At 36.3% G+C, this 20,468-nt stretch overlaps 1 protein-coding gene across 1 annotated transcript in view; it reads right to left on the bottom strand.

Annotated features, from left to right (window-relative positions):
• Positions 1-20,468, bottom strand: part of LOC145993939 (uncharacterized) — a 102,346-nt gene that overhangs the window by 21,925 nt on the left and 59,953 nt on the right. Inside the window, exons 9-13 of the mRNA XM_083129902.1 lie at positions 19,972-20,139; positions 14,749-14,970; positions 10,390-10,605; positions 4,058-4,264; positions 1,464-1,699 (exon numbers count right to left, since the gene is read on the bottom strand). Of these exons, the coding sequence (XP_082986028.1) occupies positions 1,464-1,699; positions 4,058-4,264; positions 10,390-10,605; positions 14,749-14,970; positions 19,972-20,139 (1,049 nt within the window). The remainder of the gene's footprint in view (positions 1-1,463; positions 1,700-4,057; positions 4,265-10,389; positions 10,606-14,748; positions 14,971-19,971; positions 20,140-20,468) is intronic.

Raw genomic sequence — 20,468 nt, 5'->3', positions numbered from 1 at the left:
GTTGTCATCTCCGCGTGGCAGTTATTGGCAGACAGTTTCAACATCGTCTGTGATGTGGTTCCCTCGGCACCTCCACTCTGCACACAGTGAACATGTCGACACATATGCAACCTAGCGCAGCACCACCACCATCTTTGTTTTTCTGCGTAATGGTGATGTCCACTACGGATATTCGCTTTCTTCTTAGTTGTCAGTCTCCACATAACACTTTCCGTGGATAACACATCTCGCTAAACTCTTCCCTACTCCCATGACTTCAACAGATCGATTTGCTTCCTTTGGGGAATCCCTTGGGCATCAACTTCACACATCTGCCATGTGCTTTTTTGAATCGAGCATGCCGCATTTCTTTGTGCAACGTCCTTCACCGCGGTCATATGGTTGGACGTTGTGCCACTATTTCCTTGTAAACATAATTTTCACACTTGTTCCCACTTCAGTAACTCCGAATGGGTGCCGTTTTCGGCATTTCGTCACATGAACTTTTGTGTTTATTTTTACTTGTAGAATCGCCTCCTAAGCATTGAAAACGAACTTTGGTAACACCCTGTATATATTTAAAATATTTAACTGAAAGTGTGGAGTTTACATGTGTCATTTCACATATTCAGACTCAAAATACATCTACAAACACAAGTCACAAATTTTACACGATATACTAATCTACAAAAAATTGAAAATTGCATTAGAATTTCAAATTCAAATTTACCTAATCAACTTCAAGATATCATATCTTACAATAACCTGTCCATCTGTCAGATAGATTGTTCTGCAAAGGATACTAACAAAGTAAATGGATTGAATTCTGTCTTATTTTCCAAGCAGCTTTTTTTCCTTCCTCGATAAAAATAAAAGGTGAACTGAAAAATTTGCTTCAGGGCATTTATAAATATATGTAAATCCAATGAGATATGAATTGATAAAAGTTGCAATTTTTCACGTCTGTGGTGAAAAATTTACCCAGAATGCATGCATAATTCCTGGAGCCAACAATTCACGCAAAATTCCTGGAAATGGAGGATTTCATGGTGAGTAGCCACCCTGGTAAGTAAAAACGTTTGCTTACAAAACCAAGGCTACCAGATATAAGAGAAGGTACAATTAAAATTGACACAGAAGGAGGGAAAAGAGCACCGAAGTTGCATCAAGTATACCGCGTTTGTTACAACCTGTCCTGGTTCCCGCGCTAGCTGATGGTTGGCTTTTCTCGGTGCTAGAGAAAGTCAAAGCCAGGCAGCCAATTAAAATACGCAACGTGGCAACAGCGTCTACGTAAGCGCCTCTCTTCTGGCTTCCATTCGCTCCTCGCTGTCCAGCAGACGATTTTTTCCTCGTTTCTCATTGGCACCGAAACTGTCGAGCGCTCCCTAGCACGGGAAACGGGACAGGTTCTAACAAACGCGATATAGTAACAAATAGCATTACCTTTGCATCGCCTTAGTATTAACACAAGTTTCTCTTACCCAGATTCTTCTAATTTGCGTTGCAGAGTTTCCACCATCTGCTCCAGCTGCCATTTCTGCTCCTGCAAGTCTTCCGTTGGCTTCGTTGGAGAGTTCTGCTTCGCTCTCTGCTGTCTCAGTACACTCTGAGCACGGATCTTGTATCCCTCAAACTCCTCCTTCACAGCCTTCAGCTCAATATCCTTTGAGTTCACTTCATCCTTCAGTTTCGCCAGGTGCTCTTCCAACATTCGTACCTGAAGAGAAAATAAAATTAATTGTTTCCCTTAAAGCATGGTCAATATCCTAGTTCTTACACATCACACACACAGCTTGTACTCATCACCACAGCTCTCAAACACAAAGTGCTTATTTCCAATGATGTGCCAGACTATACATAGAACTTTTACCAGACCAAACAAATCGATAATGATTAATATAAGGTAAAAATTCCCATGCACATTGCACCATACCCACATACAGAAATCTCAGCCATTTGGTCAGCACTATGCTCTAGTTGCTTTTAGTTCTTCAAATTGAATCCAAGTCCCAAGGCAGAGTGGTTATCACAATGCATTACGATGCCAGGGGTCCCAGGTTCAAACTCCAGCCTGGGCAGGGGTGTTCCTTGTGAGTGTCCCTTCATCAATTTCATTACATTATATCTTCGTGATTAGCCAAAAGTGGCAGAAAAGTGAAATAAAATAAACCAAATCCATTAAATGAATCAAAGTCTCCCCCGTGGCAGTCAGATTCCCTACAGACTGGAAATCCATGGATCAAATTACAATAAGAAAAGCATAGAAATGATCTTTGTCTAGCAATAACTGTAACACAGCTACATAAAAACCACTAAATTAACAAACTGAGAAGAATTCTGTCACACTTTCTCTCGTGACCATTGCATAGCATTGTGCGGACAGTTATGGAGCTATTTTCAAGCAACAGTAGCAATCTCCGGTCTCAAAAGCTAGAAAACAGTAGCAATGTAAATTGGGATGGGGTGTGCTGACCGACCATACATGAGCCGATGTAAAACTGATTGGAAGGGATTTTTCTCTTAATGGCTGTTGCACCCTGGAATTTGGTTTCAGTTTTATTATTTTCAATTTTATAGCTAAATTATTCTATTCTCAAATACATGTCATAAAGGTAAGGTAAAGTTCCCTGTGCATATAGGACCCTGCAATGAAAGCACATTTAGGAGGGGGGGGAGTAGGGCCCCACACATTCTCGATCTCATCCATTTTGGAGGTGATGTGATCAGCACCATGCTCCGGCTGTCTTTACACCCTAGGTACCCATTGATTTGACGCTGGGTGAGCCCCAGAGCCACTTTATGCAGCGACAAGGCCAGAAAAATTCTGGCCTTAGATCACTTGCTCATGAAATCGAACATGGGTCTCCCACGTGCATCCCATTGTACAAGGCTGAAATGTTTCCGAAATGATAAATTAATAATAATACAAAAATCACTTACATTGATTTCTTGCAGTTTGGGAAAATAATATTTATTCACTGTACCAGCACCAACATGGAGGTCCAGTCAGGGATGTCAATTATGTATAAAAATAATACTACATGGATTTTTATCTTTCAAACAGAGTATGACTTCATAAAATACCATAACAAAAGTTCCCTTTTCCATCTCTGGAGTTTTCAAAAAACAGAAGGTACTATAATATATATTTGTTTTTAAAAACAAATTGTAAGCACACGAAAAGAAATCACAATTTGGATTATATTGCTTTTGAAAATCTTGTAATGTCTGCAGTTAACTTTTCTTTCACATAATTTTTAGTTGAATTTATTACTACGAAAGAAGCAAACAGTATTTATTATTGCTGGTATCTATTTCAGCTCTTCCTTGGAGTTTTCATGACCATGTGAAGAGCAAAGACACTACATACAATTACAAATAAATAGGAAAGTAAAAAAACAGATTATTTGTACACTGAGCATCAGTCAGAGGATGCCTTCATTACAAGGCAAAAACGTTACCACTACACCATCAGCGAGGTCCACCTATTGCAGCAAAATAATGTTTACAAATATGTGAGAAAATACATATTTTTATATCATTTTTTGAGCATTTTTATGAAATTCCAACTTTTTGATGACTTCCAGGTTGGTGAAAAACTTTGTTTTACCATATGAACACCCACTGTGGCAAAATAGTGTTTGAAAATATTTGTGAAAAAATCAATATTCATGGTATGTACAAAAGGTAGCATAAGGTAAAGTTCCCGTGCACATAGCACATGCCATGAAGACACATTTAGGGAACGTGGGGGGGGGGGGGGGGAGGGCCGCTTAATGCAGGAACAAGGCCAGAAAAATTCCAACCTTAGATCAGCCACCCCTGGACTCGAACTTAGGTCCCACATGTGGCAATGAGGTGCCCTACCGACTGGACCACAGAGCTCAAAAATTGTACTAAATACTCTAAGTTTCTGAATTTCTATTAACTTCCTTGATATTTTCAGTCATAACTCTTATTTCCACGTCTTTTCCAGGATTTGAGGGTTAGAGGGAACTCTGTATAAAAATATGCAGTGTAGGAAGCAAGCTCAGTTCCAACGTGGAATTAAATAAACTAGAACCAAATCTCATACCTGCAACATGAGGCTCTCCTGCTGGTTTCTTCCGCTCTGTGCCAACCTCTGTTTCTCCGCAGCAAGGGAGGAGAGTTGAAGGGATAGGTCCTCAATTTCCCCACGGAACTGCTCCACCTGGCTGGACAAGGTGGCTATCGTCTGTTCATTCTCAGAAATTGTGTTCTCCAATTCAGAAATTCGGCTTCTGTTAACTGCAACTTGCTCCTGCAAATTGTAAAGAAATTGTTAGCAGTATGTTAAGATTAAAATAAAATGTGTGCTGCAAAATACATTCAACATATATTTGTAAACAGCTGATTGATTATTTCATAACAGGTAATATTTTGCAAGCTTCTCATTTGAATAACCATTCCAATGGAATTGAAAGAAAAACACTTGTATATCACAAGTTTGTTGCATCAGTTGCAAGATAGCTTAGCTGTTTGTTCTTGACAAAACACATAATCAGTTGTCATGTCTTACATTTTTATGTGAAATTTCTAACATCTATCACAAGTTGAAGTAGGTGAAACAGACATTTCCAAATTCACTGTCATTAAAATTATTGTTTTGGAATTATAATTCTAATGCCTTCTTTTACATTTCTTTCTAATTTATTATTAGTAGAAATAATTTCATAACATTCATAATTACACTTAATTTAAACAAGGGCTGATATAATGGCATATTAGTATATCGGCATAGTAATAAATATCCTGATTGCTTTAAAAATTCATATTTCTAACATGCATAACTGTGTTACCTATTCCTACGTTTTACAATAAGAATGGGTCAGATTAATTTCTATTTAATCAGTAGAAAAATGCATATTTTATTTTTCATGGAAAGACAAAATGGGAAATAATACACTGTAATGTTCTGTTCTCATGTTTTATATTAAGCTGTCAGGTACATTTTCCTATCATGTATTGTAACAAATGAACTGCAAAATGTGAAGTAAACTCTTAAACACTAAATTTTGAGTTTTCTTACCGACACAACACTTTCTGAAGTCTGAACAATCCTATGAGTCAAGGGTGCTCACAGGATTTTTTCTCAGGGGATGGGGGGTGGGGGCAGAGAAATATTTCATATCTTGCCCTTCAGTCATAGAAACTTTGTTATTATAATAATAATAATAAAAGTTATTATTTTTATGGCTTTACAAATCATAAAATTAAAATTCAATTGAAAACACTTTGGCATTGTATACAAGTTCAAACTCAAGTCTACTATTTAGACAGAAACTAGATTCGCTTTGCTTCCTTTCCATAATCATCTATCACTTTGTTTATGAACTGTCTCTTTGATCATTTTCATAATGCACAGATATCAAACAGAGACCACTTAATCTACTGTCCTTCATGGTACCTCTGATCCATGTTCTTACGTGCCAGGGGTACTGAAAAAAAAAAGGAATACAGTAAAACATCGTTAATCTGGACTAATGGAGGGGATAAGTTGACCAGTTTAATGAAAGTCCGGATTAACTGAAATAACCTAAAAGAACAGTAAAAAGTGCATTAAAACTCCGTTTATAGCAACAAAACACATTTATTATGGTGTACTTAAAGGGTATAGGCCTAAGTACACTATACAGTACAGTAAAATGTACAGCAATACAATGCAATACAATGGAGTCCATTACGGAGCAATATGACAAATGCAATTGTTGAATTCTAGTCACATTTAAAACCTTGCATTCTGATTCTTTTTCTTTGGGGCCTTTTGCCTGTCCGGATTAAGCAAAGTCCAGCTTATCGGGGTCTGGATTAACTAGGTTTTACTGTACTTCAAAATGACGGGGTGTGAATTATAAAGGTCAGATCATAAGTTCAGAAAAAATTTCCATCATTTTTTGTAATACCAAATAACCGAAAAATTCCAAAGGATCTTATTGAAAAGAGGTTAATTCTTGATATTCTCTGCAATACAAGTGTGAAATACCTTGACATTAACAGTTTTTATTCCAGAAGTGCAAAAACAATCACTTGAAGGGTACAAGAGTACCTCGATTTTTACAGGTACTTCTCAGAGTACACTTTACGCTGCAAATATCATTTTTTTTTAGTTTCTCCATCAGAGATATAGGGGCTAATTTTTTTAAAAAAAAATTAAAATCTAGCATTTTCAAAGAACTAACTAGAAGAAGAAACCAGTAGCAGAGCTCAAATATTTTCTGCCAAAACTTTGGATGCATATGTTTTATCTAAAAAAATATATAGCTGTTATATTATATTAATTCCTACTAAAAAAATCCTTAACTTTGACTTTTGTTCAAAAATGAATATCAATTATGGCTTTAAATTTCAGCCATTTTCATTAGAGATTGTGAAAAAATGCACAGAACATAAAATAATGCTTGAAATGTACTGAAAACAATGTTGTTTACCACAGCTTCATATCATTTTTCTTAACTGAGCTATCATAATTATCGCAACTGTCTACAAAGGCCAAAAATACCTGAAGCCATGCAACAAAAAAATTGCCAGCATTTTTAAACAAAGTCAAGTTTTAGAAAAATAATACCTGCTTTGAACTACCCCTTAATGTGTGTTAAAACAACAAAAATATTGAAAATTTTAAGTGGTCAAGTAACCAGTGCTTGAACATTCAGTATGGATATTCTGGACAAAAATTCTGGTCTTAGTTCTATGAACTTGAAGTGGATGAGCATCATAGTAATGCTTCTCCCACTTATTCAAAATTTCTAACAATATTATGTGTACTCATATTAGTGCTAATTTGTGAGTGTATTAGAGCCATTTGTCAAAAATATAGCTGTATGCCAGTGGAAAATTGGGTCATACACCCTATACTGAAACCTTTTGATATTTTTACTATGAAAAATATTACCTTTCTGATTCTTTAATATTATATTTGACATGTATTGATTATGCTGTGTAACATTTTTTTTTTTTTGTGGTAAAACCTTGGACTCCCTATCAAATAATTACCCGAAGTAGAGTGTTTTTTTATCACTCCATTTTACTTTATTTAAAGATTTTTCTACTTTCGGAGTAGGTACGGGTGTTAGGACTGTCCTCCTCTCCAACAATACTTAAATCATCAAACTACTCCACATATTTTCCGAGATATGACATGCTTTGTGTCACATGGAGCATTCGTTTGTCCACCCAATTTCTGAAAATCTTCAAATTTTCAAAAATTCGTAACTTTCAAAATATTTGTTGGACAAATCTTATATTACATATTTGAGGAGTTCAACTGTAAAACATGGTAAGTGACAATTTGGTCATTTTGGAGTTACAAAGTGCATCGAGTAGTCCATCGTAAATGGAGTCGAATCGCACTTGAAGTGTTTTGTTTCGTTACCAGATGGCAGAGCTAGACATGTTGGAAATTATGGTATCTACCAGTTGTTTCATATAAAGTATGGTAAGTATCAAAGATGGCGGCGAAATGGCAGTTACTGAGATGCAACGTCTCAGAAAGTTCCCAAGTATTTAGGCCACAGCAAAGATGAGAACAAGTTAGAAAGTGTATATGATTCTCATAAAAACCCGGAATATGTACCACCGAAAACGAATGAAGAGGTTACTAATGCAGATGCGAGTAAAACTGTGCATGGCCACATATATTCCTTTTCATGTAAAACATGGTATCTACAGTATATACCATTGTTTATATGCAGCAGTGCTCATAATGGCAGTTTCAAAATAAATTTTACTCTCGTACCTGGATGTGAACTGGGATCTAGTAGAGAAACATATACTTTTCTTCTACTAGATATAAATAACTGTAGTCACATAGAAATTCATTTGATTTTCAATTGGGTATGTGCATTTAAGGCTGCTTTAAGATGCCATGCTTTACGTGCAACATCAAAAATTTATTACACTTGAGGAATGTGATATGATCTAAATTGTATCAATTATTCGGAACTGTTTAGTTCTTTTTATCAAAAATTTCTTTCATAAATTTGTAATGCATATTTTAATAGTAAATATATTTTTATAAAAAAAGGTAAAGTGCTCCCCTGTGCATAGCACCACGCCATGAAGGCGTATAGGGGGTGTGGGGGTAACCACATATTTTTATGGTGCACCTAATTACATATTTGTAATTTAATTAACTTTCGCATTTATATTTGTAACTTTGATGAAAGCAAATTATTTTATTGTTGATATTGCAATTACGTGTTCTTCTTGGTTCAAAATTATAACTATTTTAATCCATCAGAGCTAAATTTGAGAGAAAATTATTAAAAATGTAAGCCAGTACATTTCAAATAATTCTTCACAAATATGTCGTTATATTTTTCTTTAACAGAAAGCTACAAAGGGCATAATTGTTGTCTTTAAGGTGGAGATTTACACCTTGTGTATAAATTGCATATTGAATTACAAAAATCTAATATTGTCAATGTACGCAATTTGGATAGTCTACGTAACACAACATTGTATCAAGAGAGGCTTGTGAATCGCATTCTTCTTTGCATGCTGAGGTAATAAACATAGCTCTATCTCTGAGTGTGTGAGATAGATATGTGAAGCTGAAAACCCGTTCCTATAAATTAGGGATGTGACGAAGCTGAAAATTTGCCGATGTACTCACCGATAATTTTTGGAACCGATACCGATGCCGATATTTAACCGATTCCGATACATAAGATTATTAAACAGAAATGGGATGTTATTTTCAGCATGACAAAAATAAATTTGCTATGTACATTTCTATTGCATATCATATGTATATACATATATATTCTCAAGAGATGCGAATGTACATTTGCATCTACAAAATGTTATGTGAACCTTTAAGAAGAACATGGATTCTCAAGAGATTAAACATTAGTACACGAGCACTTCTTTGAAATGCAAAATGAATTCCTGTTCTGCCAGATTCAACTTCAGAAACACGAGATTTGGAAGCACTTCAGGAAGTAACCTACTTCTTCTCTTATCACAAATCTGTTCAGCAACACTGAACACTCAATCACTGAATACTGATGCAGCAGGTATGCCCAAGTATTTTCTCAGGACTTTTTTCAGGTTTGAATATTCATTCTTGAATTTCCAATACAACAGTAGATCCTGGTTCAGCAATGTACTGTTTTATTTCCGATTTATTGTTAGGTTGATCCTCTGAATGAGTTTGCAATAATTTTAATACAAAAACTCTACAATAATGACGAATCATAACCAAATTTTCAATAAATCTTACAAAACTAGAATATAAAACTTATTAGAAGGTAAAAACTCTAGTATAATCTGCACCGGTTTAAATATCGGATTTTTGCCGATTCCGATACCGATGCCGATGTGTCAATTTCGGCCGATTTTCATACATCTGTAATCGGCTTCGGCACATCCCTACTATAAATGCATTTTCTTAACAAATATTGATCTCCATATAAAGCTAAGGAAGTTCTTAATCACAACCATTCAGAACGTATTTTGTTTAATACTAACGTAATAAAAACGAAGAAATATTGTGTCAAAGTAAAAAGTGTCAAAATATTATTGAGCTGACATAATAAGTCAGCTTGAATAAAGTGGTATCTGATCACTCATTTTGATAATATCGTTGCATGTAAAGCATGGTAACTACAACAATTTCTTGAACAACCCTCAAACAAATCGCATATACATACAAGTGAATCAAATTTGCTGTAAATAGTTTAGAAATTTATTTTAATTTGTAACTCAGATTTTTTTGAAGGATCAGCTTTGAATATCTCAAAACCTGCATTTTGTCACTTACTATGTTTTTCAATATCTCAAAACCTGCATTTTGTCACTTACTATGTTTTTCAATATCTCAAAACCTGCATTTTGTCACTATGTTTTACACCTGAGCCCTTCATTTGTCAGATTGGACCAAGTATCTATCAGTATAAAAAAATTTGAAACAAATCCATGACTATGAAGCAACCTTCTCTTGGTGATTTCGCGTGAAATGACCCGAAAGCAAATGCAAAATGCAAAAGCAAATGCGAAAAGCAAAATCCACGTATAGCAGAGGAAAAGGTGGAAAGTGTTGGTGTGTCTTTTCAGTGCAGTCCCGAAAAATCTGTTAGATTTCTTCCCTTGGTGATTTGGGAAAAAACATGTTTACATGCCACCACTACCGACTGATCTTCCTAAATTGACAAACCGGATTGTTTCAGCCATGCAGACCATCACATCAGGCATGCTGATACGAGTATGGCAGAAAATGGACTTAAGACTGGTGTATGCAGTGTCACTAAGAGATCACATATTGAACACTTATAAGTTGCTCAAACTTGGACAGTTCTTTTTTTATCCAATGTAACATTTGTTCTCATCCCATCACTACAAGAAATAAAAAATGTTGTACACCCTGTATAACCACAAGTGACTAACCTTCATTTCCTGAGCCCTCTGGCTTTCTGCCTCGCACTGTTTCTCTACAAACTGGATCTGCTCTTCCAAGCTTTTCGTCACTTCTTCTTGACTTTTCTGTGCTCTCTTCGAGTCATCAATTTCAGTTCTTGCATGCTCCAATTGTTGGATAAGGTCAGCAACGGTTCGCTCATAATCGGCCATCTCTAAACTCAGCAAGCTTTTCTTCTTGGATTCCTGGAAAATAACACCTAATTAATTTAACATATTCACATCACTGAATTGTCCAATAAGACGGGCATTGAGCATAGCTTGCCCTTCGCTATGCACTTGTATTGTGAATGAATGACAAGCTATATTCACACCGCGTCTCTTGTGCACATGTATCATAACCACTTCTTCCAAATTCCAAAGATTACGAATTAGGGTGGTTTAGAAAATTAAAGTTGTGATTTTTCGAGACTACCCTTTAAATTTATTCTCCTTCACTAACACAACTCATGTTTCAACAATGAAGGTAAATTTTCATCCCTGCCAAGGATAACATTATTATACCCCCTATAACAATTTAATACAGGGTTATTTCAAGAGAACTTAACAACATAGCCAAAAGCAATTAACTGAAACTTCTTTATAATGAAAAATGTATCTCCTTGAAGTGGAGTTAAATTTCCAATAGATGCCAGCATATGGCAGTATTGACATGGCATGGTCTACTGAGTTCACTACCAACATGGTGACACCTAGTGAGAAGTCTCTCTGTATGCTTGCATATCATGAAACTAAAACAAGTGTCACAGTGCAACAATCGTTTCTAAACAAAATTCATTCTCAAGTGGAATAACAGCTGAATGAAGATGAATGCATCGCAAATGTAAAAGCACAAGATGATGGAGAAAGCATGAGTTGAATCTAACTATTGGCTTAGCATATGTAAGGTGGAGCACACGTTGAGAACTTATAATTGTCATTGTAAGGAAATTCTCGGATATGAAATACATTTAATACCACTTGCAAATTAATAATTAAACACTTCTATTACAATAAATGTACAGTTGTCAGCTTCATTTTGAATAACCCTGTAGTCATATTTATGAAATGTATACTCACAAATTGTAAGTAGTTCATTTTAAAGTACTTTTATTATATTTATTGCTGCAATACGAACATGTATGTCCACTTTAATTGTACACTTGATCATGATTACTGTATTTACTCATGTGTAATGCACACTTTTTCTACAACTTTTGCCCCCAAAAACTGTGGTGCATATAATGCATGGAAAAATTTGGCCAGATAACATGAAACCATGCATGTATTCACTATGTTACTGTGAATAACACATACACTATGTTGCCATTCGTCACTGGACACCCCATACCAGTATGTTAATCCGGTCGTGTAGGGCCGTCTTTCGCCGCAATGACGTCTGCAACCTTTCGAGGAAGACTTTCCACCAATCTGTGATACGTGTCGATGGCAATCTTGCCCCATTCCTCCTGCAAAGCAGCAAACAGCTCAGTGGTGTTTTTTGTGCAGCATGGCCTGGCTCTCAAGCGGCGCTCCAACTCGTCCCAAAGGTGTTCAATGGGGTTGATATCTGGACTTTGGGCTGGCGAATCAAGCTTTTGCACACCAATGTCCTCAAAGCAAGTCTTGATAATGCCTGCCGTATGACATGGAGCATTGTCGTGCTGATACAGGTATGGGCCAATACCGAATTGTTCCCAATATGTCGGTAGAGCAGAATTGTCCAGAACTTTTTGGTGCACATCGGCATTCATGTTTCCCCGAACTAAAACAAGAGGACCAAGACCATACCACGAACAGCAGGACCAAACCATGATGCCACCTCCGCAAAATTTCACTGTGGGTACGATACAGTCCTGTAAACAGCGTTCACCGGGCATACGCCACACCCACACATGTCCATCAAACTGCCACATCTGGTAGTGTGATTCATCACTCCATAGGAGGGATTTCCATTGTTCGAGAGTCCAATGGCAGCATTCCTTGCACCACTGTAACCGACGGGTCGCATTGCGGGCTGTGATATGCAGCTTGTGAACTGCTGTATGACATGAAAACCAAGTGCGATGATCTCCCAGCGGACAGTACGATCACTTGCAGCACTACTGGAAGCCGATCGAAACTCCTGAGCCATCATCTGAAACGACGCCTTCTGGTTTGACTTCACCACACATTTCAAGCATCGACAGTCACGATCTGTTAATATTTTTGGTTTACTGGGTCTCGGTTGGCATGTCATGATCCCATCTCGCTTCCACTTCACGATAACATCACTCACTGTCGACCGGGGTATCTGAAATTTGTTGGAAATCTCACGAGTCGAATGCCCAAACCTGTGGGCTCCAATGATCATCCCTCGTTCTGCCTTACTCAGTTTGCATCATATGTCCATATTGACTGCTGTAGCTGGTATGAGTGTATTCTCAACCGGCAACCGACAACGTAGGTTGTATGATGCGTACAGACGATCCCAAGCACTTTTTGAGGGGTGTCCAGTGATGAATGGCAACATAGTGTATATATCAATAGATGCAAATACAAATTATGAAGTTGGGTTTCTTGAGCAATGATAATTAAAAAAAAAGACACATATAGAAGTTTAAGGGCTGTTCCCCATGATTTTTCACTTTGAAATGGAACATTTTGCAACACCAAGAAAAGTGGCGCCATTCTGGCAGAATTTGAGCATGCACCTCCTGTTACATGGAATGCATATCAGTGGTATTTGTTGGGTGAGAAATAATAGAAAATAAGTTTCTGAGCACTGCAAATTAATAACATAATTTTGATATTGCATTCTTCAACTGCAGAATAACCAAGGTGGTTACAGAAGTGAAAGCCCTGGGATCCTACACACAGTGGAGAGAGTTGGTGACTTATCGTGTATACAAGATATTCTCCTCTTGATCCACATAGCAACAGGTGACTCATTAAATAGGTATGATGTCATACGCTATTGATCAGCATAGCAACAGCAGCCTTACGACCTTCAACTATGAAAGCAATTTCTGGAACTTAAATTGTACTGCGCATTTTATACGAAATATAATTGCTTGTAGCTTTTCCCCATCAAAAACCACGGTATGCATAATACACGCACGTGGACTGTGCATGCGTAAATATGGTAATTACTGTTTTATGTATGCAAATGTGACCAACAGCACCGATGGCAACATATCCAACTATAATTACATTAACGGCACTAACCAGTTTATTTTCAAGAAATACTTAATATTTTACATATTTATGATTGCTAACTAAAAAATAATATTAATAAAAACCTATAGCACAACAGCCGGTAAGAGGCAGAGTCTACCTACCGACTACCGGCCTTACTTTCACCAGAGGTGGGAGATCCATGGGTTTTCTATGACCAGGTTACGCTGCTCATTTCTAGCTCCCAATTTCCTCACAATAGTGAGTAACCACCGGCCTATACACAGGCTGAAATCTCAGGAAAAGTTATTACACTACCTCTCCCCAGGAGAATGGAAACAGCATGCATCCCATCCCATACCAGGAGCTCAAAGCTTGCACCTTAGGCCACGCAGCCTAAGTGCAATAATGTGTTTATGTATGCGCAGAAGCATGTTCTGAACACATTTTTCATGCTTTGATTGATTGATTTGGTTTATTTGATTTCGCTTTTCTGCCACTTTTGACTAATCGTGATTTGATGAGGATGAGTGATCATGATATGATGCAATTGATGGAGAGAGACTCACAAAGAACACTCATGCCCAGGGTGGGATGTTTATCACAATTTCCACCTTCTATTCTAATGTTTGGCATCACAGAGCAAGAAGGCGAGGTTCTGGTGGAAGATCGAGCATGCACCTACCATCTCACAGAAGCCATAATATCCGTATTAGTAGCGTGAGAAACATTTTGCATGACTGAGCAAAGTGTCATGGTATTGATAGAGATTGAGTGGTCACCTACAGTCACATGTGAACCAAAACAGAAGAACCTTTTGCACTACCGAGTGATGTGATGCGGTTTTGGCAGAGAATAAGTAAGCACCTACTGCCACACAGAAGCCCTAACATCAGTATTTGTTCTGCGAGAAATGGAAAATAACTTCCTCAAAATCTTTTTTCCAATATATGAATCACGAACAGGGGTAGGCTACGTTGCTTATAAATTAGAATGCCAGTTAAAAGCACAATGAAGGTATAATATTAGGTACACTTGGCAGAAAGAGTGTGCTAAAATAACACCGAAAAGTAATAAAAACAACAGCACTTTGGAAAAATCGAGGTGGCTATTAATAAGTCTTTCCTTTTAATACATTAGGGACTTAGTCCAACACAATTTATGACAATAAGCTTCTATTTCACTGTATCGTACCTGTTTGGCTTGATCCAATTCTTCTAGCATGCTTTTACACCTTTCCTTTTCTTCCTGCAATTTCTTTTCCTTGCTTTTAATCTCTTCTTCTAACATTGTTATTACCTTAATTTTGTCTTTCTTTTCTGTAGATTCCAGTTCCTTTTCTTTTCTTAAATTCTGCACCTGATTCTTCAACTCCTTTACTGCATATTCAAGACTTGCCTTTTCCTTACTTGCATTCTGGAAAAAAATTAAAGATATAGTATCTTTAAAGGACACATGCTGTAAATTATACTAGCTTTGATGTGACAATGTTCAATGATCGATATGAAATTTCTACTGGAACTGATTCAGGGTGGCTACTTCAAGACCATGATAAAATTCAAGTATAATTCCCGGTTTTCAAGCAGAAGTTTCCAAAAATTCATTGCTAAAAATTCAAGGGTTCAGGCAAATGTTTCGTCTATTTAAACCTTGATTATTACCATGTGTAATCATATTAAGAAAATGCTTATGATTACACAAAACAATATTTTGGAAAATTAAACACTTCCGTCAGAATTGAGAGAATTCTGTTTGTCTTTCACTGCAGCTTTATTGTCTTCCTTCCTCGATTAAAATAAAACCTAAACTGTCAAAACATGTCACAGGCCATTTACAAATACGTATGGATTCAATGAGGTTTGGATTAATAAAAGCGGCAATTTTTCACGAAAAAAAATTCACGCAGAATTCATGTATAATTCCCGGAGCCAGTAATTCCGGTATAAATCCCGGAATTCAAGAATTCCCAGTAAGTAGCCACCCTGTGATTAATAGGGCCCGGTACTTTATGTAAAAACAATATTTTATTTGACATTGGATCGAATAATGGGGTGAGATCTTTACGTTTATGATGAAAATCAGCCAAAATAGATGAACTTGATAAGGCATGTTTTGGCATATTTTACCAATTTCACGTTTTTACATCATATTTCTACAATTCTCCCGTTATAAGACATATTTCTATACAATTTTGTAATTGCCTTGCATATAATCGGTTATTTTATAATTTATTTTTCATAACTTTAGCGCAACGAATAGTTTATATTATCGATGGCAGGATAAGGAAATTACGGACAATGAAATTAAAAGCAGTTGCAGACTCAAAAAATAATAATCCCCTCTCCCACTTCTTTTTTTATCCCACCAACAATTGATAGCCATGTGAACATTATTGAGGAAAAACATTCTCCGTCATTGTTGTGTGGGCCTGAGAACTATCGGACAGGAAGTAAACACATTTCTATTGTTCTCATTTCTATATCTTTTGTTCGCTTCTCACAACAGTCAAAAGTAAAAATAACATTCCGAACATTACAAAATGCTACTCTATCGGCAATCAAATATGGGAGTTTCAAGATCACTTGTCATTTGAACCAGGCACGGATCACTGTGTAACGGTGCGAGTGAATAGAATGCCACAAAGAGGAACTTGCAAGATTGTAAGTGCATTGTGGAATGGAAACATATTTTGTGTAGCTTGTTCTGCAAAAACTTTTGTAAGCTGTTTTTTAAATTCTATATACTTAACACTTACAGTGCTAATCACGTATATATATGGAGTTCCCGAACTTCTCTAGTGTGCGGATCACGTGTATATACGGAGTTGATGAGTTGAATTCAAAATTTATTTCAACGGTCATTTGACGTACATTTACGGAGTTAGCAATCCTGAGTAATGTTTGGACATCGTACTTCCTCATACTGCCACTAGATGGTGGGCAAATGCTCATAACGGTTCTGTTCGCGTCATTGTCTGATAGCGATATGCTTGTTTCCCTTTTCTATAGTGCCGGCGATTAAGGAGGGCAGTTGGCCCCCAAATTTTCGCCACTTTTGCCCCCTGCACTATGCTAAATCTTATCTACAAAGGGAAAAATACTGTCTTTGCTCCCTAGTTTAAGGACCTTGCCCCCCCCCCCCCCTGGTTTTGGGACCCAATCGCCACCACTGCATGTCATATATCTTGTCAACTTTTTATTTTTAGTACATTTCATATCAGTTATGATGAAATGTCCAAGGTAGCCATGTTGTTATAATGTAACATACCATATATCAAATTAAAGAGGAAGAATTAAACTTTTCAACAGTGTATGATACATATATTTTACATTTTTAGTTTTTGAGATATGATTTTTTAAAAAGTAGTGAAAATGGTCAGCATTCTTGTAACGGAAAGCGACTTAGAGGTCAGCACTCTAAGTGTTAAAGTCCACCAGAATGTTGTTTGTGTATTGATTTCTGCCACAAGATGATATGTGCATTGTGTAACAGAAATAATAGCGAGTGTAAAATGTTCTGACAAAAAATTTGTAGGCTGCTTTTCAGATTCTGCATAGTTAAGATCTATCTTAAAAAAGTTGTGTTTGTATATTCATTACCTACAGTTTCTAATTGTATCAGAATTTTAAACTCAAATTTACCTAATCAACTTTAGTATATCTTACCTTGCAATAATCTTATGACTGGCAGATATATTTTTCACAAAAAGACACAAACAAAGTAAATTGATTGAGAGAATTCAGTTTTATTTTCCACGCAGCTTTCCTTTTCTTCCTCGATGGAAAAGGAAGAGCTAAACTGCAAAAACTTGCCTCCAGTAAAATCTCGTTAATCTGGACCCCAATAAGCCAGACTTCACTTAATCTGGACAGGCCAAAAAAAAAAAAAAAAAAAAAAAAAAAAACTGCAAGGTTTTGAATGTGACTAGAAGTCAACAAAAGTACTTCCCAAAGAAAAGGCAGTCAATCACTGATGTAATTCTGTTTCCCACAGACTTTGTACTGTATAGTGTATTTAGGCCTATGCCCTTTAAATACACCATAATAAATGTGTTTTGTTGCTATAAACGGAGTTTTAATGCACTTTCTACTGTTCTTCTAGGTTATTTCAGTTAATCCGGACTTTCGTTAAACAGGTCAACTTATCCCCCCATTAGTCTGGATTAACAAGGTTTTACTGTATGAATAAATTAAATGGGGTTTGGATTAATAAAAGTTGCAATTTGTCACATCTATGGAGAAAAAATCATGCAGAATTCAAACATAATTCTCGGAGCCAATAATTCACACAAAATTCCTGAAATTGAAGGAATTCCCAGTGAGTTGCCACCGGACAGAAATTATGAATCACCCTGTACAGTACTGGTTTGAAGCAGCAGCTATCTTCACAGAATCTGGTACCCATCAAAAGATGCCTGACATCACACACACTAGAGAATAAACATTCTGCAGCTTATGCCAAGTGCATAATTCTAGTCTTGTGCAAATTAGTGTGAACAAAAGGCAAATTTTGGTCTGTACACTTTATTACAAAAACAATACAGTCATATTTTTTAAAAATCATTTTCATTTACATGTTACAGGTTTTTAGTATTTGATATGCCCTCTGTTACCTTCAATAAGCATTGCAACCCTTTTTGGCATTGAATTTACTAGTTTTCCTTTGATTTCAGGATAATGACACCAAAAACGAATCACTGAAGAAATCGTCCAAGAAAGTCAAGAAGATAAAGTGCTTGGACTGGCCTGGAAATTCTTCAGATGTTAATCCTAATGAGAATTTGTGATCAATAATCAAGAAAAGACTGAGAAAAACAGACTGCAGCACGAAAGAGAAGTTGATTTGTTCAGTGATTCGTTTTTGGTATCATGATCCAGAAATCAAAAGAATATGTTCTAAATTAGTAAATTTGATGTCGAAAAGGGTTGCAATGCCTATTGAAGCTAATGGAAGGCATATCAAATACTAAAACCTGTAACATGTAAATGAAAATCATTTTTAAAAAAGAGAACTGTATTGTTTTTGTAATAAAGTGTACAGACCAAAATTTGCCTCTTGTTTACAAAAAAATTGCACAAGACTGTAAACTAAAAATATGAGTCAGAAATGGTGACCATTTTAACAATCAAACTAATGTATACATAAACATAAGAATAATTTAAGTAGAGATGCGGGACAGATTGATTAGTACTCTATGTGTATCAGCTGATATAGCAATATAAGTAGAGACGTGCATATTTTGTTTGACATCCTACAATGTTCATTTTTCATGTTTTTGAAAGCTGCGTGAATTTCTTTGACTTACAGAAAACAAAAATAATGGAGTTACAAAGGTAGCTAAAGTATATTTTATTTATTAATGTACTGCACTTCTGCAATGAGGAGTCAGGAGCGATATATATGTATGTATGTATAAAAATCAAAGAAGGTAAAAGGAAACACTCACCAGACAGTAGAAAAATTCAAAATTTTCGCTAACTTCGTAGCATCATTCCGGTTCCGTCTCTTTCTCCTCACACCAATGATGCTACGAAGTTAGCAAAAATTTTGAATTTTTCTACTGTCCGGTGAGTGTCCTTTTACCTTCTTTGATTTTTACTTAGCCCTTTTGGCCCTCCTTGCTTTTATCCATTTTATATATATATATATATATATATATAAAAGAAAATCCTGAAAACTTTGACCTCCTATAACTGTAAAACTAAAAGTCACAACATAAAGAAAAAAATAAAATAACTGATATGGTTTCTTACTTAGGACAAGGGTACAAGTATACAAAATTTCATGGAGATCTACATCGGTGGGTGACATGACCTGGATGAGTTGACATGGAATGACCGAGCTGTATACAGGGTGCATAAGGTATTAGAGGACATGTGATTGAACCTGCACTTTGTACGAACTAATTGCTTTTCTGAGCAACAAAAGCAGACTATCAGCTAATGCAAGAGATGAAAAGATACACAGTGATTGTTGCGGTATACGCAAAGCAGAGCGATATTGAGATTGCAAGTTTTTTCTTAAGTCGCCAAGTCATTTGTGCACAAAGTTCGGAAGGAGTTGGAAGCATCCAGCAGCAGGGAAGTATCACCTGTAGCCAAGCGCAAAAAGCATTCGCAGCATTCAGACAGTATGCAAACACCATAGTTCATACAGCAGGTACAGAACATCATTGATGCAAACCCTGGAATGTTCACGAGGGATCTCCAAGTGCGAGGACCTTTAATATAAGTCATTTGTGATGAGAAAAAGGCATCTCATGTCGGCCACTCCAAGCAAAGCAATTGCTGAAGGTGAAACTTCTGGAAGAACATGACATGGATGTTATTCGTACTGCCTCCACTGTGTCCTCAAATACCTAACGCACCCTGTAATTATCCTACTTCTGTCCACACAGAAATATGTAACTGCACTTACCTCTAAGTCCTTCATCAACTTTTGATTTCCTTCCTTCATCTCCTGCAGCTGCATCTTAACATTGGTTGACTCCTTCACTGATGATTCCAAGAGTTTTTGAGAAGATTTTGCTTCTTTCTTTTGCAGCTCACACTCATCCTGAAGCTTGTCAAATTCTAAATGGAGGGTCTGCAATTGAAGCACTGGCATTAGATGATATTACTCCTAATTTCATATATTTTAAATATACACCAAATACTCCAAGTGATATTGTTAGTCACATATTTTTGGTAAATAAAAAAGCAAAATTTCGGTACAAAAACAGTCAATTTCGGGTTCAAAAGTGGTAAATAAAATGAAATTTTGCTGTTATATGGGTGAAAAAGCACCATATAAAATGAAATTTTTATTTTAAAAAATGTGAATATAATCCTAAATTTGATTTAAAAACTGCACTATTACACAAAATAAACATATCCCTTCTAATAGCACATTAAATCATTACCAGAATATTAAGT

The sequence above is a fragment of the Lepisma saccharinum genome, chromosome 10 (assembly GCF_977018435.1).
Source record: "Lepisma saccharinum chromosome 10, izLepSacc3.1, whole genome shotgun sequence".
Lineage (NCBI taxonomy): Eukaryota > Metazoa > Arthropoda > Insecta > Zygentoma > Lepismatidae > Lepisma > Lepisma saccharinum.
Note: the sequence above shows the minus strand (reverse complement) of the source record. Positions and strands in the feature narration are given on the sequence as shown.